This window comes from Protopterus annectens, chromosome 8.part0, assembly GCF_019279795.1.
Source record: "Protopterus annectens isolate FY-2018-M chromosome 8.part0, PAN1.0, whole genome shotgun sequence".
Lineage (NCBI taxonomy): Eukaryota > Metazoa > Chordata > Ceratodontiformes > Protopteridae > Protopterus > Protopterus annectens.
This window is the reverse complement of record NC_056741.1, coordinates 992417545-992444309: the sequence shown is the minus strand read 5'-3', so window position 1 is coordinate 992444309 and position 26765 is coordinate 992417545. Positions and strand designations below refer to the sequence as shown.

Sequence of the window (26765 nt, the reverse complement as noted above, 5' to 3'; positions counted from 1 at the left end):
ACCTTCTGTGGCCACCACACGTTCCTGTTCTAAGCTAATACTTGCTGACTGTCCTTCCTCTATGGCCACTGGTGATGGGGTATGTGTTGGCATGAGAACTGTGTGCGGGGAAGAGGGGAACATAGCTGGGATGGCAACCATTGGCACAGATTCAGCCCCTGACAACCCTGCCTGTACCTCATGCATATGTTCATCACTGCTAGTATCTGTGGGGACACTAACATCAGATGGACCACAGGAGGTTAACGCTCCTGCATCACCTGTGAATGCAAAGAAAGACTCTACATTACAATAGACACACACAGACACACAGCCACACCATGCATGTGATTTGACAGATGGCATGCAGCATGCATGTGATACAGCAGATGGCATGCAGCTCAGACATTAATAGTGGTAGTTAGCATACCTCCCTGGTTTGCACACAACAGCAAGCAGGTGTCATATCAGTAGCCATGCAGGTCACACAATCATGGTAGTAAGCATACATCCCTGTGACACACCATGTGGACCAGCACAGGTTAACAGTACACATGGCTGAAGTGAACTTGACATGTAATCTGCTGACGTGTGCATTGACATGCATACATGTCTGACGCAATGGTGTCCTGACACATGTACAGCTTTGTAATGGGTATCACACTGCAGTGATGTCTGTATGCCCTACAGATACAATGCACTTTTAGCAAATGTGCATGAGCATTGAAGGGTAGTGTGAGGCATCTACATTGCTATACAGTGTGAAGTACAGACACTGTGCCATTGCATGGCATCATGAGGCATCTATATTGCTATACAGTGTGTAATACACACACAGTCTATAGCCATAACTGTGTGCATACACATTACATAACTGTGGATTGTGACCCACGTTGCTGAGGTGTATACACACCAAACCATGCTGTGTCATGTGACAGATCACTGGAAGACCTAAGGATGACACTCCTGCACAACTACTACAAAGTCTTAGCTGCCTGGAAACCATGTTCACACATGGCAGACTTGTCAATACAATAATCCAACAAGGTGCCTGGAAAAATGGACCTGAAATGTAGAAATATTGTCAAATGGTTTATTAAAGCCAAAAACGCCAAGCACCAAATATCAGCACCATAAACGCCTTGAAACATATGAATGCGTTTTCGTCATACAAAATTCGACTTCATCAGATGATCAGTGCAATATAATTTCCCATACTTATATAATCATCAATTAATTAAAACCAATGAGCGCAATTCCCAAAGTTTAAAACATCCAATTGTGTTGGTATAAATCTCCTTATTTAAATATCTCAATATTCATTCTTTCAAAGTAAAACTCCAAGTGTCACTTACCAGTGCTATTGCCTGTCTATATAATGAATATGGCAAACATGTGGCAATAGAGCGATTGTCTCATGTACACAGTCAATGCTCACCTCCCAACATACGACACTACAGCCAGTGGGAGATGCACATATGTAGCCATGCTGGGGGTAATGCTCTCACCAACCCAGACTGAACCTGGCATTCATGTGGGGACATTTAACATTTGCAACACACCCCACTCATCATATAGTCTCACTAGATCTCCACCACCACAGGCCACACATAGTATGAGTATGAAATTTGCAGAACTTCTCCATACTCTGTGTAGGCACAAGAGGCAGCCCCATTACAAAACACAACAACAATTACTTATAGCCCACAGACTCTTGTGTGCCCATCAACTACAGCCAATAGGGTGTTATAACATACCCAAAACACCAGTCATAGGTGACTCTGTAGGCAGTCACACTGATACACCAGGGATCACTGCAGTGGTTGTACTGTACTGAGGTGCAGGTAACACTTGGCTCTGCTGTTCATAGACAGGACACTACCCTAGAGAGGTTCCGCCGGTGTAACCACTGTAGTTAGGCTTAAACATAGACTTGCCAGACAGCATAGTACCTTACTTTGAACCTGTGAAGTTATTGCATGTCCTTTGTGCATGGTTAATTGAGTAGCTCTTCTATTTCGATTAGCTATCATGCTGTTATAGTGTCCTGTGACTACAAGCCATATGTATCCTGTTATTGTGTATTGTACATGCCAATAGACGATAAGTTTTGTTGGCATGATATAACAGTTATGCTGTGTAGAATATCTGACATGTCTACCTACAATACTGGACATTACACATATTTTACACATTATCCCATAATGCAAAGCATACTTGCACAACAGGACCACCTTAGGCATGTTATTGTCATTATATGCCCATGCACATGCCTACTGTGACAGTATATCAACATATACTATCCCCTGCTATGGCACGTACTTGTTGGACATACCTTACCACTGATGGTGGGTGGTGTGGAATTGTTCTGTTTAAAGCCCTCATGTAACATCCCTTGTGGTGTATGTGATGTTTACCTTGTGGCCCACAGCAGGACACACAATTTCTGCAAGCATTATTATGCTCAAAAAGACATCGATACATGATACCTTTTCCCACTTTATGCATTGCATACACTTTTAATTAATATAAAACAGGCTCTACATACACTAACATATTGAGTGTTCTACATACCTTGTTAGCGTTCCGAATATTCGTAAATATCTCTCTTACACCTTTACTGTTTAAACGGTTCTATGGTATGAGCATACGGTTTGAATGTATGGCAAGTCATCCTTATATATGTCGATACCTGTAACATGTGGTTTCCTGCTGCCAATTGGTGTTCCTGAGTAAATTATTACATGCACATCAGCTGTGCAGCTACTCCATTCACCAATTATGCAGCAACAGTGGGGTATAATTTAATTCACCCCTTGGGCATTGCCCTTTTGCCCTACCTTCGAGGAGATGGCCTGTATGTGTTTTGTTGTGAGGAATTGCAACTGCTATTTGTAGAGACATGGATAGTTTGAATTCATGTCCCCCGTGGATTGTGTGTGACGACTAGAGTATGTGGTTCTACATGTGAGTGTACCTGTCATCTCAACTGTCTGATAAGGGACTATTGCAAACAAAACCTGTAACATCGCCGTTTGTTTCATTATACAACAGCTACAATTTCACATGGCGCCTTTACAAATGTGTCTTTCACAAGGTATGTTAACGCTTCTGCAGATGTAATTGAGTGAGTGGATGTTTGTGATGTTATTACAGTCTGTATTGCAATTGTTTCGGGTGTGGGGGAGATGTAGGTGGGTGTGCATAGCATATACAGGTTTGTGGGGACTGCATTTCTACATATTCCATATATGTGTGTGGGCTCCTTCCCTAATTGAAGACCTATCAGTTAGTAGACTGAACTATGGTTGTTACGGGCTTATACATTGAGCCATTGTTAATTGGTTTCTATATAGTATGCAGGAGAGGTTGATACTTCCATACCTCTGGAAATACAGCGATATGTAAAGGAATGTTGCTAAATGACAGCTGTCTCGTGTATTTCTGTCACAGATATTTGCACTCATTGCAGTTGTGTTGGTGACTGAACCTCTTTGGCATGGGTTGCCACCTTTTCAAATGGCCATAGTGGGACATTTGCAGGACACACATCAGTGTTTACAGGCCGACACATACCCACAGTTGGTACACAGGATAGAACATACTTTTATCCTGAATACATACTTATTCTTGTAGCACTTTAGCTACTTATCATGTTTCATGTAACATTTACGTTTTGTAGATACAGGCATAACTATTTAATGCAACTATTACATAATATATGGGACATAATTATGTCCTACAATCTTGGACATTTGCCATTTTTACTATTTTTTGTCAGGACACAACTGCCTAGGGAGGGGCTGTCCCTCTTAAAGTGGGACAGGTGGTAACCGTATGCCTACGGCCAGCTATAACCACACCTACCGTAATGATCTACCTCCGAGTTAGCACTAACAGACACATGATGCAAACAAACACACACACACACACACACACACACACACACACACACACACACACACACACACACACACACACACACATTACAGTTCCATGGAAACGCACACGGCACCCTCAACACACACATACACAGACTACAGCAATCACAAACACAGTTGAACACGGTACCTACGTGGACCGCAACACCGGCAGTGATAACTAAATGTCCCTTAATATCGTGGTAATATTACACGTGGTTCCAGTGTTCTGGTACTGTGTTCTTTTGGTCTTTAAGCCTTGTGATTACGCGTGTCGGTATGTGACACATTCCATAGTTGGCAGTATCCTATTTATTTTGACCTCCATGGTTGTGTACATGTCATTGACCTATCTATATATTTGCAGATATAGGTGAATCCATATATATCAACATATATCTCTATCACCCTTTCTATCTCTAATATATATATATATCTATATATATATATATATATATATATATATATATATATATATATATGAGAGAGAGAGTGAGAGTGAGAATACACCTTTCATTGTGTACATGTCAGTGTATACTGCTTCCTGGACTCCGCACGTTTGTGTTTGAACCTGTCACATTACACACCTGCCGTTGGTACATCTTGGGTAGCTTAGTGTTAGGTGATTGTGTACATGATTGCGTGTCCTACTCCTGGCAGTGGTTGTTTTACCCTTCAGAGCAGGCACTATTAGTACAGGGGTGAATAATGCTAGTTTCACCTGTTCTGGACATCATTGACTGTGATCTGCGTGATATTCAGAGAAGCTTAGCCCTGTTTCGTGGATATCTGTATAGTTATGTTTAAACGATGCTTACCAGCACTGGGCAATGCATATTCCCGCTAACATGTGCTAAACCTGATCTGATGACCTGCATCCAACATCCATTATTTGTGCCTTCGGGATTACGTAACATTCCTTGCAGGACGTGGTACTGGGAACATGCACGACAGTCAGTGCATTTACCACTTGGGCATCTGGGATTTGTACATGTGTTATGGCGTTTTGTATGTGGACTGTGCTATGGCTGCTACTCCATATTACAATCAAATGGGTAACTCAGTTAGTTTACATATGGATGAAACCTATTAATGGTATGTTCAAGCGATGTTTAATTGATGTGCTCCAGCACTGGGAATGTATGTGACAGTGAGCCACACACTATAATGTGCTACACCTTCACACAACCATAGGTGGAGCATGCTGGGGTGACAGATACCTGTCATGGGTACACTCCATGCTTTGCCACTACATCCATGATTACACTGTATGGAGCCCCTCATTAACACACCAGGGAATCCATGCAGAGTGTGTGGGGAACAGTGATTACACACATGGATCCTGCAATTGGCTCTGCTCCACTGAGGGACAGTTGGTTATTTGATGTGGTGGTGACAGCAGACACTGTTTGCCTCGATTGATGAATGGCTTCTGACAATCAGGTGTGTACCTACCGATGTACCTAGAAACCTATACATACAGTACCAACATATGCTGATAGGTGCGTGTACTGTTCAGGTGTTGACATTACTTGTTCCAATAGTTGTTGTGTGTGCAATGGTTGAGGGTTGCCTATGTAGGATTCACACAGTAGGCCACCTATACATTACAATTTACAGGTGGACATGTGTGTGTGCCATCCATTTTACTGTGTGTGCAGGTGGAGAGGTGTGTCAGTCCATAGGGGCCTACACTGTCAGAGTATGTGCCATACGTTCCCTCTTTGCCAAGGCATAGGCATATTGGGCATGCCTTTGTCTGCCTACTGGTACTGGCACAGGGTGTTCGTGGTCTGAATCCCTCTGTGCCTGTAATGGCCTTGGCAATTGCGGTGGGTTGTGAGGGCCTTCACCATTATGTCCCTGCTGCAGCTGTTTCTGCAGAATCATATTATGTAGCATGGCACATACTATGAAGATGTGGGCACACGTGCCTGGAGAGTACTGCAAGGCTCTACCAGATACGTCCAAGCAATGGAACTATGATTTCAGCATCCCAAACACATGCTCTATGATGATTCTGGTTTGTGCATGTGCCTCATTATGGTGTTCTTACATGTGTGTGTGTGTGTGCATTTCTGATGGGAGTCATCATCCATGGCTCCAGTGCATAGCCAGCATCCCCCACATGGTGGCCATGTGGGATGTCCCCCCTGACAAATACCTGATACAGATGTGAGGCATGCCAGATGTGGGAGTCATGGTAACTTCCAGGGCTGCCAGCACACACATCCATGATAATGCCCTGGGCATTGCACACAACCTGGCAGTTGATGGAGTGGTATCCCTTGTAGTTTATGCAGCGCCTACCATGCTTACCGGTTGGTGACTTGATATGTATATGCGTGCAGTCTATCATACCCCGTACCTCCGGGTAGTGTGCCACATGGTGGAAGAGATGAATATTGCTGGCCAACTCCTCCTGAGTTCGGAGGAAGTATATATGCTCATTGGCATGTGGTAACATGGCATCCAGGAACTGGTGTAATACCCTGGATGCTGATGCCTGTGAGATCCCCATTATATCTCAAGTTGGCCTTTGAAAGGTACATGCGGCTAGTATTCGCAAGCTTACACATACCTTCGTGTCCACTGGGATGGGTTCCCCTCTGTTATTTCTGGATCTCAGGCATGGCCGGCACAGCTCCACTATTTGCTGTAAGACGTCCCTGTCCACCCTGTAATGCTCTACTATCTCTAGATCATGTAGCTCCTGGTAGGTTACCCTTGGTCTGAGCACTCTTCTCCTCCTCCGGGGCCTGCGGTGGTTGTCAGCATCATCCTCCACAACACTTTTAGTCTCTAACACATGGTGATGAATCACAGCTATGGCAGCTCCCAACATGTACATTGTAAAAGTTCCCCATCTGTTTACACCAATGGTGCAGTGTTTGGGAATACACAGGTGTGTTTGAGGTGCTTTCACACTTTATACTATTGTGCTGTGAACACTGATGATGTCATAGGGTGTGTATGTACAATCGTAGCTACAGGGTATCTTATGTGTTTTACGACAGCTACTAATATTGTGGTGCCTTTGGCCTTGAATTACATTTGGCTGCCGTGGATTACCTCTTGCCCTTCCCTTTACATTTCTTAACGTTTAACTTCCCATTTTCTGGCATGCATCCAGCAGCCTGCTTTCATTTGTACTTTCCTAAACCTGGCTTATCTTGCGTAATGTGTTCTATGGCCAGTCTACTGCAGGTTTGCTTTGCTCTGCAATGACAGTTCTCTTTTCTTTGCAATCTGACACTTCCCCTATCCTGTTTTGCAGGTTTCAGCGAGCAGACTTGTCACCTGCCGTCAATTGCCCGCTGTGAGTTTATAGGTGTTAATTGCAGAGTTGTACTCCAATTACCCTACTGTGGCATTTCCTTATTTTCTTCCCCTGACCTTCCTGTTTGAGCTATGGTACATGGCGCCTGCATCCTCTAACTGGGTTTCGGGCACGTTTTCATCCCCATACACATGCGCTTTCGGGCACCATATGTGCTCTCAGCTAAACGATGCTATACCTACCTCCCCGCCCCTGTCCTGCGGTTTTGCTTAGCAATGGCCAGGCCAGATTTGCATTGCTCCAATGTGCTTACAGCTATGGTGGCACACTCCACTGCTGATGTCATGTATACCTCTAAACCACTCCTCGGTGTTGTAGCGCTGCACCGTATGGTACATCCTTAGTCCGGCAGGACATTTGCGATCACTATTACTTGCCTCATTTGCATGGCATTGACTACTAATTCCTAGTTACCGCACTGAAAACTGTCACAGACCCTTAGCACCCTTGCAGCTTGGTTGTGGTGTACCATGCATACCATTGAGTACTATGGTGAAATCATGATTTGTATTGCATTGCGATTTTATGACAGTTGCATATATTTTCTTTGTGTTCCCATTTGCGCACACATGCCCTGCGGTTGTACTTTGCATTACTGTGGACATGACATTAAATGTTTTTTAGGTGTTGTGCATCTTTTCTTATGCCATTGGCTGTATATTTAGCCATTGGCATATGTTAACTTTGAAATACATGAGTCTGGTCCGCTTTCATAGCTCCGATATTCTGTTTGGAAAAATGTAAACCGTGTTTTTTGGTTTACATTTCTGTGAGCTTACGCTATGTCTGCACCACTTCATGAATCGCTATGTACCTTCATTTGCATGGTGTGGCACGTGCATGGGGTGATTAGCATACCTAAGCCGAGGGCTGCGCAGATCTGGTGTACGCTGGTAGTGCACATGGAATTGGATCATACCAGAATCACTTGGCAGCCATATTTGGCATTATACCGCCTGGCGCATGCTTCATGAATCCCGGGGCAAATCTTTCAGTGTCCATTACAAAAAGTGTACGACTTTTACCAGCTTTCATAAAATGCCTAAAGCAATCCACCATCATTTTTTTTTCGTTTAAAGTATCTCTCTCCAAAAGATTTAAGCCAGGTCTCAAACTACTGGGTAGAAGAACAGATGTAGCCCCAAAACAAGCCCAAACTGTTTCAGTTAAAGCTTCCAATTTAGTAGTTACATAAGCATGCCACACAACACATGAAGTAGTCATGCATTAACAATATCCTTGCAATTTTAGAAATCCTGTAGGACCTTCCTTGTAATCATAATAATAATGCTTTCACAAGCACTGCAATGCACAGTTATGCTGTTAAAATGGAAGATGCCACAGAATATCCAGGCAGCATTTTTGTCATTGATTAGCACTCCCATCTGCATTTCTTCAGTCTTCAGAAAGTAAGTATACCTCATTTGAATTTAATATACCTGAACAGACAACCCACAGTGATTCTGCCCTTATTTATTATAAAGTACCTTGGTAGAGTTGTCTCAGAATCGGAAATAGTTACCAAGAGGTGTCACCTTTTAAATCTGCCCAATATGGTTCAGAAAATGTATATTTTTTGTATCCACTGTATAATTTTTGATTTTCTGATAATTAACTAAGAGTATTCCAATATTAGCTGAATAAAGACTAAAATGGGTTCACATGAAAATAATTACATTATTCAAAGTTAAAAAGAATTATCAAGTCTGAAAAGTTGTTTTATGTTGGGTCAGATTAAGAAAATTTGCTGAGCTGCTTTGAATTAGATTTTCACAAAGCTGTTGAGACTTTGAGGTGCTTCCAGATAGGAATCATGATCCATAGAGAGGAGAAGCTTTTGGACTCTGTAGACAAATGTAGGGAGAAGTGGGGAAATGAGGGTAGGTCCTTAATGTCTTCCTGACAGAAACAGTCATCAGCACAGGCCCTAAGGATATCCTCAAAGTCTCGTCTGGCCCTCAGAATTGAAAAAAAAGTCTGGGGATAGAAAGAGGAGCTGGAAGATCCAGCAGGAGACAAGGGGAACTGGGGCTTCTGGAAGGCATGAAGCAGAAAGGCAGGGATGTGAAAAATTTAATATCTAGACAGCATTTTTTGGGGCATTAATTCCCATTCCCATCTGTTTGTCTTCAGTCTTCAGTAATGCACAGTCTTGGTGACTGAATAAATACATTATATAATAAGAAAAATAATGCTTAAAATGTATAAGAGATCTCATTCTACCTATCATAGGAGCAAACCTAAGCAGTGTATTAAAAAACATCAGAGAATTATTATGAATATGAACTTAAAATAGTTACTGAAGCCAAAAATAGCAACAGATCTTTCTTTACTTATACCAGCAAGTGAGGTAGTCCACAATGATACTGCACACTGTGAGTCCAAGGAAAAAGATAACATGCTAGCTAACATGCATAGTGTAAGTTTTATTCCAACAGTTATAGCAATTCCACAGATTCTACAGTCCCAGACACCTCGAATAATTCTGTGGAACAAATCCTCTCAGCCCTTTCAAAAGGTCAGCTCGCCTTATCCTTTGAACCTAATGACATACCAAGTTGCCTGACTATTAGTACCAGATATGGCTTATCTGTATCCTTACTTTGCCTCTTTAATCTGAGAACCTCCGCTGGATATGTTTTTGAAGTCTGGAAAATGGCTGTTGTGATAGTGCTGCTTAATGATGACCCGGCCATGTACCCTTGTAAATATATACCCATAGGAGTGAATGGCCTCACATGTAAAGCTATAGAATGTATAATCCCAGATATTATTAATCTGGATATTAAAAACTTGTTAACCCTATAACCTCAATTCAGCTTTGTCAAAGGTAAAGTCTGCTTTATTAACTAAATAATTTATTTGAAAAAGTCACTAAGGCTGTGTATAGCAGTTATGCAGTGCATAAAGCATATCTGAACCTGGCCAAGACCTTTGAGACTATTTTCCATGCAGCCATTATTGACAGACTTGTAAATCTGAATACAAATTAATATGCTGCGTAGTAGGTAGCTACCTGATTGTCTGATAGAACCCATGTGATTAGAGTCAAAGGTGTCATTTCCGAAAGTAAAAAAAAATCCATTGGTTTATCACATGACTCATTGTTGGGCCTTCTCCTGTTAGGAATATATTTTTCAGAACTTCAGGATGTTATTTACAGCTTATGGTTTCCTACAATTCCTCAAATACCTGAATAAAGGAACAAAGCCTTCTTCAATAGTTAAACAAGATATGTTGATATATTTTCCAGCATATCCCCCACCACTAGCAGAACTTCACTCCATGACATGCAGATTAGCATCCTTGTCACCTTCATGGTAAAACCTGATAAATGGGTGGCAACCCTAAAAGTTTCCTGGTTTACCTTGTGTTGTACTCATTCAGGATGGAGGAAGGTTTTGGATATGGTCTGTTAGATATTAATACAAATATCTGTAGACTAATTGTCTAGTACTTACTAATAAAATTATACAATTTCACCCAGAGATATAGCATGAAATCCATCAGGTTAAAAAGAACAGTGCCTCATGTAACTTTAATCTTTGGTGCTTTTTAGCTCCATTTTTCCTGTGAAAGCATTTCTGCATGCAACAATAGTCAAAATGTTCTTTTTTTCTTGCTTCTCTTCAGAACAACAGTTTATTTTTTGTCTTTCATGAGTAGGAAATCAGTTTATCACCAGTCGCAAGGTGTCTGTGTGCTACACAATATTCTAAATTTGAACAGGGCTATTTCATGAAGAGCGCAAATGCAAAATCCTCATGTCTCAGAGCTACAGTTTTCTTAACAGTCATAGCCCAATGAAATTTGAAAATAGCTTTGCAGACTTTCAGATATGCTAGATCCAAAGGAGGCTCTTGAGATATATAAGGTTACTTCAATATCGTTTAGAGAAAATGTAATATCATCCATTACATATAACTAAAATTAGTTACTATCTTAGCCATATACATAACAAAATATTATTGGTATATAAGCTGGCCATGCAGTAGAAGAATGGAATATTTATCTGAGGAACAGGATAAAAACTGACATTTTCTCACTATGGAGAACAGTATAAGCAGAAGTACACTATGGGATATAAAGTATCATAACATAGGGTATACACACCTTCTAAAACTAGGCATGATGTGAATTAACTAAACAGTATGGCTTTATGTGATGTGGGTCACAGTTCAGGTCAACCCAGGGCAAAGAGATAAATGACAAATTTATTGTAATGATGACATTACCCACAACATCTCAACTGTCATGGACTGAGTCAGCAAAAATAAATACTGTTCTTGAAGGGTAGACATTACAGGAAGAATACCTGCATCTCCCATAGCCATCTTGCAAACCATGACTAATGACCCAAAGCAGATGAAACATTTTCACACACTGTTTATTATGCATGATGCCTAAAAATCCTTATTACTGGGCTAAGATTTTGGTCAAGTTCACCTTGCTGAAGGAAGTGACACTTGTATGCTCTCTCATAAAACCAAAAGGCTTACATTTTCTGTAAGTTTCAGCAGGTACTATAGAGCACTCAAAGGTAAAACTATTGATTAAAAAGGAGGAATGTTCCTGGGTTCCCAAGCTATACCAAGCTGATAAGCAACTTGGAAACAACCGTCCAGAATGGGTAAAAACTTGTAGCAATTGACCCTCCTCATAGCTTATTGACAATAAGGATATTAGGTATGAATCCACAACATTGATGAGAATTAACATTTTGGCCAAGAGCAAAATGTATCAGCTTTGAACACTGAAATGAATTACTATGATTCATGCATTTTTTATGCATGGAACAATGTGCATAAATATAATCCTAAAGTAAAGTAAAAAAAAACAAATATCGTAGTACTTGCTGAGTTTCCATTGTTTAATTTGTTTTTGGGAGAGATGTAGGCTTGACTAACAAATAATTAGTCATGCATAGTGACTGACACATCTTTTATTCCAAATTTGTTTACACACACACACACACACACACACACACACACACACACACACACACACACACACACACACACACACACACACACACACACGCACACACGCGCACACACGCACACACACGCGCACACATGCACACACATGCACACACACGCACACCCACACACATCTGTATATGGGTATATGACAATTGCCTGAATAACATAAATATTGACAGCAAAAATACTAATGTACAAAATATCTAATGTTCAAAATATTGACAGTCAAAAATACCTAAACAGAAAATACATCCCGACTCAATGTTTTTGCAGCGGCCCAAGCTCCTCTGCACCCCTCCCCCCATAATTATATATGCCAACTCTGAGGTCAAACAACATTGGGGAAAGGGCATATACCCTTCCCTGGTGTAACTTCAGTTTTATCAATACTTGTGTGAACTACAACCTCAAAATCTACATTCATACAGTCTCATACCACATACACACGTACCAACAAGCACATTACCTCCAACAACAGCTTTTATTTTTAACAGTGGAGAGAACCCCTTCCCTTCCAAGCCCTAAAGCTTTATATATTCCAAATATGAGATTACTCAAAAGTCAGGAAAGCAGATAATCACACAATGGGATGATGGATTTCATAATCTAATATTTGTTGTCAGTTAGCTATTTGCAAACTAACGACAGATCTTAGTAAGAATTTTAATATTTTTTCAAGTATCAAAGTTCAGTGGAATATTACAATAAATCTAAAAGTAATATTTTATGAAACAATTTTAAAACATTAAACATGATAAATTCTTACCAGTGATGGCAATAGTAGTGAAGTTATTTGCATAGGTATATTTATCAAGATTTTTAATTTCTACCCTTAGATAATAATTGCCTTTATCTGTGGAATTGAGTCTATTAATTTTGAAAGAGCAATTCTTCTGTCCGACATCTCCAACGAGAAGGTACTTATAGCCTTCTGAATTATTATCCATTCTGCTGTCATAAATTTTGTTTCCAACATTAATCCCATCTTTAAACCAAATTGTAGTAATGTCATCGGATTGCTTTTGCTGACCAGGGTAATTAAATGTACATGGTATAACAACACATGATCCTTGAATTCCAGTTAATGCTTGTGAGCTGTATGCATTCCATTCACAGGTCACATTTTGGATTAGAACTACAAAGAAAAAATATTGAGATATCAGACTTAGCTCTGAAATAATTTTCTTTAGTATAGTATAAGACATTTATTTGCATCTGTCACTTCCTTTGTCACTATGAAAGCATCAGGCAGAAAAGCATTAAATGACATGGTTATTAGTTACCTTGCTACGCACTATACTGTATTTCTTCTGGTCAATGAAGAAGGACATAAAATTGTGAGGCATGAAAGAGAATTGGGCACTTTGTGAGAAGAGAGCATTCTGGATAATGAAATGTCTTAGATACAAAGATTTACATCAATTTTACCTTAAATATAGCTCCAGAATGCGTGACATTAATATTTGAATGCCAAAGGAATCAAATGTGGCAATTTTAAACTACTTCCTCCCTGTCTGAGTATTCACAATGCTTTAGAATTTTGAAAATGACGAGTTTGTTTTCTTTTAAATCAGAGATCTAAACAGCTATAAACTTGCAGTACATATTGTCAAATGTATTGCTTTTAAACAACATGGAGCCTTCAGATGAAATTGGATCCTAAAACTAGAAATATGCCATATCATTTGTGATTTTATATTTCATAAATATAGCATGAAATGTCAAGTCCTTAGGGATCATAAACTTAATAACAGGCATTTGAAAATTAACTTTGTCAATATAATTTGTCTGGCATTTGAAAGTTAACTCTGTCTATATAATGTGTAATATTTTTATTCCTTTGTTATGCTATAGATCCTGTATAAACAGCTTAACATTGTCATCCCCATGGAGGATTGCTTTATGCCACAGTTCAGCTTTATTATTTATTTATTTTATTTTACGTTTGTTTACAGGGAATGCCTGACTGGGCCAGGATTCCCGCTTTTAGCAGAGAGCTGGGGAGAAAAGCTTCAGTGTATTCAAGGATAAAAACACATTTTTACAACATATTATATTCATGTAGAACAGTAACCAAAAATCAATGTTTGTAGAATCCCAGTAAAAAAGATCCTCAAAAGTAAAAAATATTAACAATACTGTATGTACACATTGTACTGTAAAAATGAACAAAGTGACATGTTTGCCATAGACAAAGAAAAACTGAATTGTTGAACACTAACATCTTTGTCAGTTGTGTTTCCAAAAGAGAAAGATAAAAAATGCATGTATGCAGGGTTTAACTGCAATGTGTAAGAGAAAGAAAAGGAGAAATTCTAAAGAAAGGTTATTAAGAAGAGGAGGTAGGGCTTTATGAGGAAGAGAAGACAAAATCATTGCAAGATGGGGTATAAGTTTTGAAGTGAGATATATCATTCTGGGGTAGAGCAAGAGCAAAGCCAATTTCTGATTAGGTGTTCCTTGAAGAGAAGATTGAACTTGTGAGTGCTGGTACTGTTGACTATTTGTTGATGGGGTAGAGTTCCAGATTTTTGATATGTGTCTGGAGTACAAGGAATCACTGAAGTTATTGTTACATTTGGCTACCTTTAGTAGGAGTTTGTTGGATGATCGCAATGTTCTGTTACTGCGGTGAGGGTAAATCATGTTTGCAAATGTGGGACAGTTCTGGTGAATAATGGACTGGGTGATGGTTAGTTGGTTGAAAGATAAAAGATATGGTAATTCTAACCATTTTTAGCTCTTGTAGAGCTGAACAGTGAAGTGATCTTTTTGACAGGTTAGTGGTAAACCTTTCAATTTTATTGTAACAACCTTCCAGTTTCTTTAATTCTGTTTTTCCAAGGTTTGTAAAAATGGGGAGATGTATAGCAGTGTGGGAAGTAGGGATGTTTTGGCTCTAGACTGCCTGGAGGTTTAAGTGAGGAATTGCTTAGCCCTGTATAAGGAGCCAAGTTTGATGTAAACCTTTTTTATAGTTTGAGATACTGTATGTGTACGTCATATTTTAGGCAGTCATCAATAGTGATGCCTAATAGTTTGGTCTGTGCTACAGGCTCAGGTTTGGTGTTGTTTGAGGAGTGGATGATAACAGGGAAATTAGCTTTGTTGTTAGAGAGTAGCATTAGTTTAGTCTTGCTAGGGTTTATAATTAGATGTTTTTTAATAAGATATTGTTCTATATCTGTAAAATATTTTTATGTTTTGTATAGGAGTTGAGGGAGGGAAGAGACTGCACAGATGAGGGAGGAGTTATATGCATACTGTACAATGGTGGCTAAGTTGCTAGCAGAACTGAATTTATTGGTAAAGACTGTCAAGAGTAGGGGACCGAGTATTGATCCTTGTGGGACTCCAACAGGGACTGGGGTAGGGATGAGATCTCATTTTTACCATTTGACCTCTTGATGGCTGTTAATCAAATAGCTATGAAACCATGAGATGGCTGATTGGGAAAGATTTAAGGAGGCTAGTTCATTAAGAAGTTTTTGATGAGACACTGTATAAAAAGGCCTCAGACATGTACAGGAATATTCAGGATACTAATTGACTGTTGTTTCTATGTTGGTTAACTGTGCTTGTGAAACTTATAAGAGCAGCTGTGGTACTATGTTTTGGCCTAAAACTATGTTGAGAGTTAAAAAGAATGTTATTGTTTATAAGATAGGGCAGTAGTTGAGAATGTATGCATTTCTTGAGTATTTTGGACAGGAGGGGAGGATAGCAATTGGTCTGTAGTTCAGGAGGGGAGGATAGCAATTGGTCTGTAGTTTGTAAAGTCTGTAGAGGGGCCGCCTTTATGCAAGGGAATGATACATGAGATTTTCCAAGGTTTGGGGATATGTTGCTCAGTAATGGATCAGTTTATTAGTATGGAGACAGGATAAAAGATGACGTCTGATGGCATTTTAAGGAAATCATTGGGGAGAAGGTCTGCTGTGAGTGATGTGGATTTTAGTTTGTAAAGGAATTTTTTTTATATAATTAGTTTGAAATAGTATGATCGTGAAAGACTTCAGATGATGGGCAGAATAGGTGGGAAGAATTAGGAGTTCATTAGTATCCTTTTTTAGTAATAAGAGTATTGATTTGGTAAAGTGTTGGTTGAACTGGGTAGCAATGGATTTCATGATGTCCGAGAGTGCCTTGTCCAGGATTTAAGATTGTTATTGGTGGCACAGAATTTTATTGCGTTGTTGAAATGTTTTTGTTCTATAGTCATGTGGTATTTTCTTTTGCCATATGTAATTTGTTTTTTGACCGAGTTTCTAATTGATGGAAATATTAGCGAGAGGTTTGTTTTGTGTTTGAGTGATAAAGAGACCAGGCTTTGTCTGATTGTTTCCTAAGTAGTTCAGTTTCTTTAGATAAACAAGAGGATGGGTTTTGATTTTACATGGGTTTTTCTGAGGAGGCCCAAGTTCTTGAGGATATCGAGGAATTTATTGTTGAAGTATTTAACAGATCACCTAACTGTAGGTGTTTTAAAGGGGACCAGTCACAGTATTTTAGTAGGGTATTAAAGGTTTTTGGGGGAAAGTTCTTTTTAATACGAATATATTTATATGAGGCATTCTTAGTGGGAATTATTTTTTGTCTGAGGAGGTAGGTTGGCATGTGGTTACTGGGTGTGTCTGGAAGGCACTCATAGTCGTGATATAAGTCAGGATTGTTTGTGAGTGTCCAATCCAGGATGGAATGTTTGTTACTGTGTATATCTATTCCAATAGTGGAGGAAATTATTTGGGAGAAGCCATAGAATTGCATGAAGTTTGTTGGGTTGTCAGAGGTGCAAGTGAGCCATTCAAGGTTAAAATCTCATAAGATGATTGTTTCTTGGCTATATGTGGAGGATGATCAGAAAAGGATATTTTCAATTAAGGAAGCATTGTTATGAGGGGGAATATAAGTTGCTATGGTCACAGTGCTTTTGTTAATGTTTAGTTTGAGGCAGGTGATTAGTAGTTTAGAGTTTTCTATGTTGGGAGGGGGGGTGTATGTCAAGTGTTCCAGAGTTAGTGTGTGTTTATAGATAATAGCTATGCTGCTGCCATGTTTATGATTCTTGTCGAGTCTATGAATGTTTTAACCAGTAGTTGGGATTTATGTATTACTGACATGGGGATTTAACCAGGTCTTGGTTATTACTACAATATCAGGGGAGTAAAACTTCAGGGTAGTGTGGAATTCTTGGTCTTTGTTAAGGATGCTTTTAAGATTCATATTAATGAAAGGAAGGTCAGAGTTACTGCGTGGTGGTATAGTGATATTTTTTGTGCTAATATTTTGCTGTGGGTGTAGTATGTGTTATGTGAGTTGGGGACCTGGGTTTCGATGTATATCACTGCTCTGTTTGAGTAAGATATTTTGAAAAGAAATAAGTGTGGGAGTTTAGGTAGTAATTTTGCCAATTTGCATAGAAAGTGTGAGGATGTATGTATGTGAAAGTATCTGAGTGAGAATAGTTCTGTGACGGAGTTGTTGTATACGTGTGCTGATATTGCAATGAGATTGGGAATGTTGTTTGTTTTAGTGTTGGAAAATGGTGTGGGAGAGTAAGTACAGTTAATTTCTAAATTGTGGTAAGAAGGATTAGAAGGAATGTATGCAGTAGTAACATATTGATTGATTTATGGATAAGCATAGTGTTTTTTCTTTTTATAGACTATGTAAGCTTTTGTGATGGGGTCTTTATGTTATGTTATGTTATGTTATGTTATGTTATGTTATGTTATGTTATGTTAATGTTAAGTTATGTTATGTTATGTTATGTATATGGGTAAGAGAAACTGAAGATTATGAAAAAAGGTGTACATAGGCTATAGATAAAATTGATTGGATTGATTGTTAGGGACATTGTTGTCTTGTGCTTTTACATTAAGAATTAGGGGGGTTGGGTGGGAATTGGGGGTATGGTAGGGGAACAGAGCAGGATAGACCTGATCATTGTTGCTCAAAGCAATAAAAAATAATCAGTAAGTAATTTTACTAGATAGAGGGTGTTTTGAAAATAGCCTTAAAGGTGTCTGACATTTGGGTAGTAGGAATGGGTATAAAAGAAAAACTGCAACGAGTTAGATGAAATAGGACAGAGATAAAAGTATTTTTGCAGGGTGTCCAGAAAGATAAAATTGGTTGGGAGATTAAGATTAGTGGGTATATGCTGAGGGCAGCAAGACTGCTTAAAGAATAGAAACTATATTTTGCCATTTTGGTTTTGTATAAGGGAGCTGCTATATAAAGCAGTTTTTAGTACAATTTTATTTTAGTTTTTAGTATAACTCAATGGCCGATAAAGCAACATACATTAGTATGAAGGGGACTAATTAGAGCCACTAGACTCAGTGGCTTAGTGATGTCCTTTTTACGTCTGGTGCTAGCACTTTAATGCAGTTCAGTTATAAAGTTTTCTTTGTTTTTTTGTTTTCTTTAGACTTGCTAGTCAGATGAAAGGTGTATACACATTAGTATGAAGGGGACTAATTGGAGCCACTAGATCTAGTGTCTTAGCGATGTCCTTTTTACGTCTGGTGCTGGCATTTTAATGCAGTTCAGTTATAAAGTTTTATTTTGTTTTTTTGTTTTATTTCTTTAGACTTGCTAGTCAGATGAAATGTTTGTGCACCTTCAAATTGTTGTGAGTTTCATAAAGCAGGAGCAAACAGACATACACGGCACTCGTACATCACCAAAAACCATGAATAGGTATTTGGGGAAGGAGGATAGAGGACTGATTTTTTTTTCACAAATAACTTTAGAGAATAAATAAAAATCCAGCCAAGAAAATAGTAAATGATAGAAAAAATAGAGGAAGTATATGCAAATAAATTTCACGTGTATCTGTTCGATACACTCTTCATACCTCTCATTCTTCCTTCTCCAAACCTCTCATTCTTTCTTCTCCAAAATATAAAGCACTACCTCTCATAATGTGGAATAAAATGGGCAAAATTTGAAACACTTGCTAACAGCTTACTAATAACTTCTGGTAAGAGGCTCACAGGATGAATAAAATGTTTAACTTTATGTTTACAAAACATTCTGTTGTTGAATCAATATCACTGAGTATTATTTGCTATGGCTGTCAATTAAAAAAATTCTTAACAAAATGCATGGCAGAGTCTGCCAATATGGAACTGTGAGGAACATGGAAATTTTAAGACTCAGAATGAAAAATATTCCTCATAATGGGGTAAACTTGAGAGGTATGACACACTTGAATTCTAACACACGAAAAATGTATTACAAGTGACCATACTTATGATGCATAAATTAACCAAAATTAAAACACGTGCACTGGATGTGTTTAAAATCCAGTTAAAATTTAACAAAAGTTAAGAATTTTCATCAATATTAATTCATGATTTCTTCAAAAATAAATAGGCAAAGACGTTTTCATAAAATGTCCATATAAGTCAGATGACTTGTATGTTTCAAATTAAAACATTTCACCTTAAGTTTTAAGCTCTTCTAATAATATTATACTCATTTTATCTGGGAGGATTCCAGGTAGTCAATGATAATTGACAAACATTTTTTTTTCTATTCTAATGATTCCAAGCTTAACAGACTCTAATAAAGCAAAAACAAATTTCTTAGAACAACAATATGTTTCAGTGTGTTTAAGTAAAGCATTACGAAATGTCTGCATTTTGTTTATAGCATAACAGTGTTCCTGCTTACTTTTCTAGTGGTTTACCCATGTAAAATTACTCACAGAAAACACATTTTGCATGTTACACCACAACAAAAAAGGCCTCTCTTTCAGAAACTTTGAATATATGGTTCTTTTCTAATATATCTGCACTAAGTGCATAATTCATGGTGGGAATTAAATAAAGCATACATGGTAATTTTTACCATGTGTACATGGCTGCTTGATGCATACATGACTGCAAAAAGTTAAACTCCGTGCAGCAGCATGCACTCACACCCAAACATGTAAACTTTTGTGGCATGCAAATGTCAGCATAAGTAGCTGAATTTTATATGAGTGAAGCAAACAGTAGAGTGATCCACCAACCTGTAATCAAACTGTGTAGACTCCATGTTTGTGTTGGGTGTGTACTTGGAAACTTTCTGAATAAAGGAAGCTACATGGAAACACGAGCAACTAAAAGCTCTTAAATTTGTATAGAACTGACTCTAACATGCAACACCACACATATTATGCCCCAATTAAACATTGTGGATGCTACACCACAAACAGCTAAAGTTAACTTTGAGTATGTGTTTACCTGTTTGAGCTAATATTCATTATCCCCTAGAAATTACTCTGCTTTGGCTTGTAAGCAGCCCCCCCCCACACACACACACACACTCATCTTCCATTTTCTCTTTTATTCCCTTCTTTTAGCAAATAGTATCCATAACTGATCAAAATACTGTATGTTAATTTAAATTGAGACCACAGTTGCCTATTGATACAAGATTATCCTGTTTTTCCACCTGAGAAATGGTTAAGAAATGACTTACAGCTTCAGAGCAGTCCTTGGTCAATTCTGATTGTTTCTTAAACACAAACTTGTCTTTGCTTGATCTTGGCTCATCAGCAGCAGTACAAAAGAACCGCCTGCTCACACCCTTGTTCTCCCCCTCCCCCTTTCCTGTTTATTACCTTAAGCCAATCCCAAAGTTAATAAATATTACCTGTGGCAGGCACCATTTTTAAAACTACAACCACCCTTTGAGCACTTTATGCTCAGCCCTGCCATAAACCTTACTAAAACTGCCTGAACTGGGGCACAGCTAACTGATAGTTTGCGGAAATACAGGGTACCTACCAGAGTCTCCACATTCACTATCATATTTTCTTTTATCAGTTTATTCTGTTACCTGATTGTTGCCATCCCCCTCATAAGAGCAACTAACAGGGTCTCTGCCTGCTTTGCTCCCCACCCTGCCCCCAATTTCCTCCCACCCCCAGTGGTCCTACCTTTATTACACACACAAACCCCTCCCATCTTTCCAACAGCCAACCACGGCACTAAACCCAACACTACCTCCTCCATCTTCCCACTACTATCACTCCTCCTCAGCTAACATGTATAAGCATACCATACCTATGCTCACTGCATGCACTCTCCTTGCACATCTTACATCCTACCAAAACTCCATCATTCCCCTAGTCAACCACTGCCACTGCACTACTACTCACACCACCACTCATGTCTCACCCTCACTCAGCTCCCCTCCCACCAACTCAAGTACCATCCCTATGCACCCCCACATATTCTATCAACTATATTACTCAAACAAAAAGCATCCCTACAACTTAATATAGTAACCCTCCCATGATACCTATTACCCACAGAACACAATCAAAAAGTTTCCCTAATAAACAAACACATTAACAAACTGAGAAAACGAATAAGCTCATGCATATCAAAACTAGCCCTAAGTGGAGACATCCACCCCAACCCTGGCCCCACCTTCTTCAACCCCACTCCTCATTATCAGACTAGAAACCACAACTTCTCCCAAATCACAGCCAATAGGAAGCCAAGTGACTTACTTCTATTAAGCGTAAATATTAGAAGTATATCCAACAAGGTCCATGAACTCCATGCTACCATAGACTTGTACTCCCCAGATATAGTCATCCTGACAGAAACCTGGCTAAAAGCTCACATTACCAGTGAGTAAATACTCCCTACCGGTTACGGCATACTGAGAGTAGACTGGCTAAACAAGAAAGGAGGCGGTATAGCTATAATATTTAAACAGCATCTAAACATCCAGATCTTAAAATCATCAGCTCCACAAATAGGCAATGAAGAAATAATATATACCAACCTCAAAATAAACCAAAACAAAACCATCAACATAATTGGATGCTACTTTCCACCTGGCCAAAACTTCCCTCCACTGGAAAACCTTCTCAGCTGGTCTACCCACCATCTCCCCCAAGAAACTATAATTTTAGGTGATTTCAATATTGACTGGCAATCCTGTTCTGGCAACCATCCAACCCATCATCTAAACCTGCATGGCTTCACCCAACTAGTCCAATTACCAACCAGGATAAAAAAAAAAACTCCAACGTGCACACTACCCTGGATTGGATACTAGTCAGTAAGAGCCCCCAGTCATATATAGCAGGCTGCTTATCAGATAACCTCAGTGATCACTCCCCAACATTCCTACTCAAAAAAAAAAACCTATACCAAGCTAAACCTGTCATCTACCATCAAATACGTAAAAAACGAAACTTTAACCCACTCACATTCATCTCATCCCTCAAAGAATGTAACTGGCATCCTCTAAAGTACCTCAGTCTTGATGACGCAGTTGAATTTTTTAATACTACCTTCCTGAGCATCCTTAATTACCACGCCCCCATAAGACTTTCCAGAACCAAAGCACAACTCTCCCCATGGCTACAGAAAACCACTAAGTCAGAAATGAAAAACAGGGATAAAGCCTGGGAGCACTGGCACAAAACCAGAACTCCCTCAACTAGACAGAAATTCCTAGATCTATGCAATAGAGTCAAAAGGCTAATAAAACAGGACAAATTCCAATACTACCAGTCTACCCTAGAGTCCTCCCAACACAACCCCACAGAATTCTAGTCCTCCATAAACTCCATCCTCCACCCAGGTAAAGTCAGTACCCCTTCTCCTAACATCCCTCACTCCTCGGAAAATATTGCTACCTCATTCAATGCACACTTCACACAAACCATACTATCACTAGCTAGACAACACAACCCCCTCCCCTCCAACTCACACCTTCAACTAGTGTAATCTCTCCACCGTCTTCTCTTTTTCTCCTGTTCCTACCTCCAGCATAAAAAACTCTTAACTAAACTTAAGCCCACCAAATTAGCAGCAGACAACCTCCCAAGTGAATACCTACAAATTGCAGCTGATGCTCTAACCTATCCAGTATCCATCTTGATTAACCAATCTCTGTCAGAAAGTTACATTCCCACACTATGGAAAGTATCACATATAATTCCTCTCCACAAAGGCGGCCCCTCCATAGAACTAACCAATTACTGCCCTATAGCTATTCTCTGTCCACTCTCCAAAATACTTTAGAGATGCATTCACTCTCAGGTCTCATACTATCTCCTTACTAACAACCTAATTTCCAATACTCAGCATGGTTTCCGGCCAAACCATAGCACCATCACTGCCTTACTCTCCTTTACTCCTTCAGCATAAAAACAATGGCTATCTCTCCTCTGCTACTTTCCTAGACCTATCTAAAGCACTTGACATGGTCCCATACAAACAACTCATTTCTGTCCTCAATAACCTATCCTTCTTTCAACCAGTCACCAACTGGATTCAGAGTTACCTGTCTGACCGCCAACAATCCATTGTATGGCAGAATGACATATCTCCCCAACTACTTGTCTCTATAGGGGTTCCCCAAGGATCCATCCTTGGACCCCTACTCTTCTCTATTTTCACCAATAATCTAGTCTCTGCCACCAAACATGGCACACTCATACAATACGCAGATGACTCAACCATTATCTGCTCAGCACAGTGCCTACCCAAACTGAAAAAAGTCACACAGGAAGCCTTTTCCTCTGTTAAAACATGGTTATCCGATGTCCAATTAATACTCAACCCAAACAAAACTAAACTACTCATCTTCCAACCCACCAAACATGCTCAAAACAACTCTCACTTTAACATCACAGCAAAAGACAACACCACTATACACCCAACAAAACACACCAGATTGTTAGGAGTGAAAATAGACAGTAAACTAAAATTTGACATTCACATATCCATGACCATAAAAAAGTCCACAAAAAACTAGGAGCATTATACAGAAATAAGCAACTTCTCACCAAAGCAGCAAAGATTTCAGTAGCGAATTCCCACCTTATCTCCACTTTACTTTATGCCTCTCCAATATATATACCAACCTAAGGCAATGTGATCTAAACAAGCTCGAGACCTGCTAACACAAAATCACCAAATTCACCACAGGGGCATCCTACAATAGTCACCACTGTCTCTCACTTCCTGCACTGGGTTGACTTGAACTTCTCACCTCTTCAATGGTATCAACTCATACTCGCCCACAAACTAGTAAACCATCCACTAAAAGTCCCATCCTTCCAGAATCTACTCCAACCCTATCGCACCACCAGACCACTAAGATCCAGCAACAAAAATCGCTTACAGGTCACTAAAGCCAATAACTCTGCTGGAGAAGCAATATTCTCTTGTGCCATAGCCAAATTATGGAACTCCTTCCACCCACAATTACCTCCATACCATCATGCACCCACTTCAAAACTTTACTAAAAGCACACCTAAAAACATGCTGGCTATGCCCTTGCAACCCCCCCACCCCTCTAATATCACCCATCCCATCCACCCACTACTTTTCTTTCCACCCCACTAACTACCTTAGTTATAGCAAGTTTGGATGCTCATAAGCCTAACTACTTATTATACAGCAGGGACTTCTTATTGTAACAATTGTTAATGTCTGTTGTGTACTTCGCAGATGATAAAGATTCTAGTTGTCTACTGATGTACTATATTCTTCATCTGTAAGTATGTTTGTAATTGTTAACTGCTATGTTGATCAAATTGTTAATTGCTATGTAAATCCAGTGTAACTACTGTCTGTATATTTTAACTGTGGAGCTTTTCTCCCCGGGCCTCCACTGAAAATGGACCTACGTCCAGTCGGACACTCCAAGTCAACAAATGTAAATAAATAAATAAAATAAAATACAAAGTCAGTCACCAAATAAAAAATTCCTTCTTAACTGCCATGACATAAATGCACCTTTGCTCCCTATTCCTAAATGAAGACTATATACGTATATAATGCAGGCTGCTAAAATCTTTAAACCTCATGAAAGAGTGTATTATAATGTACTGTAAGCATATGTAGTATGTATCACATATATAGGCAAGGTAATACCTTGCCTTGTGTTTATAACATTGTGCACCCATGCAGTTTCCCTGCTTACACAGTAATTATCCATGTAGATTCCAGGTAGTCAACACGGTGAGGATGCAAATGAGGTCAAAATTCAGTAGACTTGTTGAATCCCAAAAAACACTAACCATGTAAGGATGTTCACTTTGTGTAGGCACTACCACAGTGTTTTTGTTTACAATGGATGTCAACAGTGAGTGATGACATCAGGGGTTGTGTCAGGTTACATTTAGTAAAGTGTACATATAGGCCTGTGAAGGGTGAAAGAGCATGTAAGCTGTGCACAGTTCACAAGTTCTAAATTATCCATTCAATTTTGTTTTTAAATATGTCATCTTTGATGTACATAATTTTTATTTATTTTTGTTTACTTTGTTTGTACAATGGTGTACTTAGCACACTCATGGGAAACAGAATAATGAAAGGTTTTAGTGTGCTTCTCATGTAATTATTCCTGTGGCAGCACTTGTATGTATAGGGCTACAGTATCAATGGTCCTGTGTTTGAGTATAGGATATGCAACCTTTCCTTCACTTTTTATGTGCCATGGTTATGAGATATCATAACAACAGAGAAATAAATATGAATTTTGCTTATGCTTACCTTATTTATGCGATGGTGCATGGAGCTGGGTGATGGTGCACATAGTGCACTACTGACTGCTTAGCAGTTGTGTTAAATTCAGTTTACTTATAGCCTAATCAGGTGAATTGCATGTTAATTAGCCAATCCCACAAGGTGGGCCTAGCCAACAAATGTATAAAGTATCCATGTAGCCTACATTCTTATTTTCCTCAATACTTCAATACCATTGGAGTAGAGATAAGGACATTTTAACTGAGACAATGCTAGTGGCTACTGCAGCTATTCTACATCTGTATGTGCTATAGGCTGAAGCCAATGCTGTGGGTGCTGATGACAATAAGCCTAGGCAGAGAAGGAGAAGAGTGTTAAGGCACAGGATAACTTTCCAGGTGCTACATGAGCTAGAGATTGTGGACTACTACAGGGCAGACAGGGGTACATTACAAGAACTCTGTGAGGTCTGCCGCCTTCAAGTCAGAGCCAGAGTCAACTGAAAGGAACCCATACCAGTGGAAACTAAGGTATGTGTAACCCTTATTATATTAGCTACAGGTGCTTTTCAAAGACCTCCTGGGGACATGATGGGTGTGTCACAAGCATCAGCATCTCGGATCGTCCACCAGTTCCTGGATGCTATCCTCATACATGCAAGTGAGCACATATGTCTTCCCTCTACTTCTTAGGAGAGCCAGCAATATGCAACACATCTACCATGCAGCGCACTACCCTGAAGTACTGAGTGCCATAGATTGCACTCATGTACACATCAAGGCACCACCTGGTGAGCAGAGTAGAATCTGCATTAACGTCAAGAGATACCACTCCATTAACTGGCAAGTCATGTGTGATGCACAGGGAATTATCTCAAATGTGTTTGCTGGCAACCCTGGCATTTATCATGATTCCCAGCTGCACCAGATGTTTGTTAGGGGGACATCCCACAGGGCCATTTACTGGGGGCTGCTGACTACACCCTGGAGCCATGGATGATGACACCCATCAGAAGTGCACACAGACACACACACACACACACAC

General features: G+C 39.4%; 1 protein-coding gene across 1 annotated transcript in view; it reads right to left on the bottom strand.

Annotated features, from left to right (window-relative positions):
- Positions 1-26765, bottom strand: part of LOC122809191 (sialic acid-binding Ig-like lectin 14) — a 1573173-nt gene that overhangs the window by 704547 nt on the left and 841861 nt on the right. The window contains exon 3 of the mRNA XM_044080499.1: positions 12988-13356. Within this exon, the coding sequence (XP_043936434.1) occupies positions 12988-13356 (369 nt within the window). The remainder of the gene's footprint in view (positions 1-12987; positions 13357-26765) is intronic.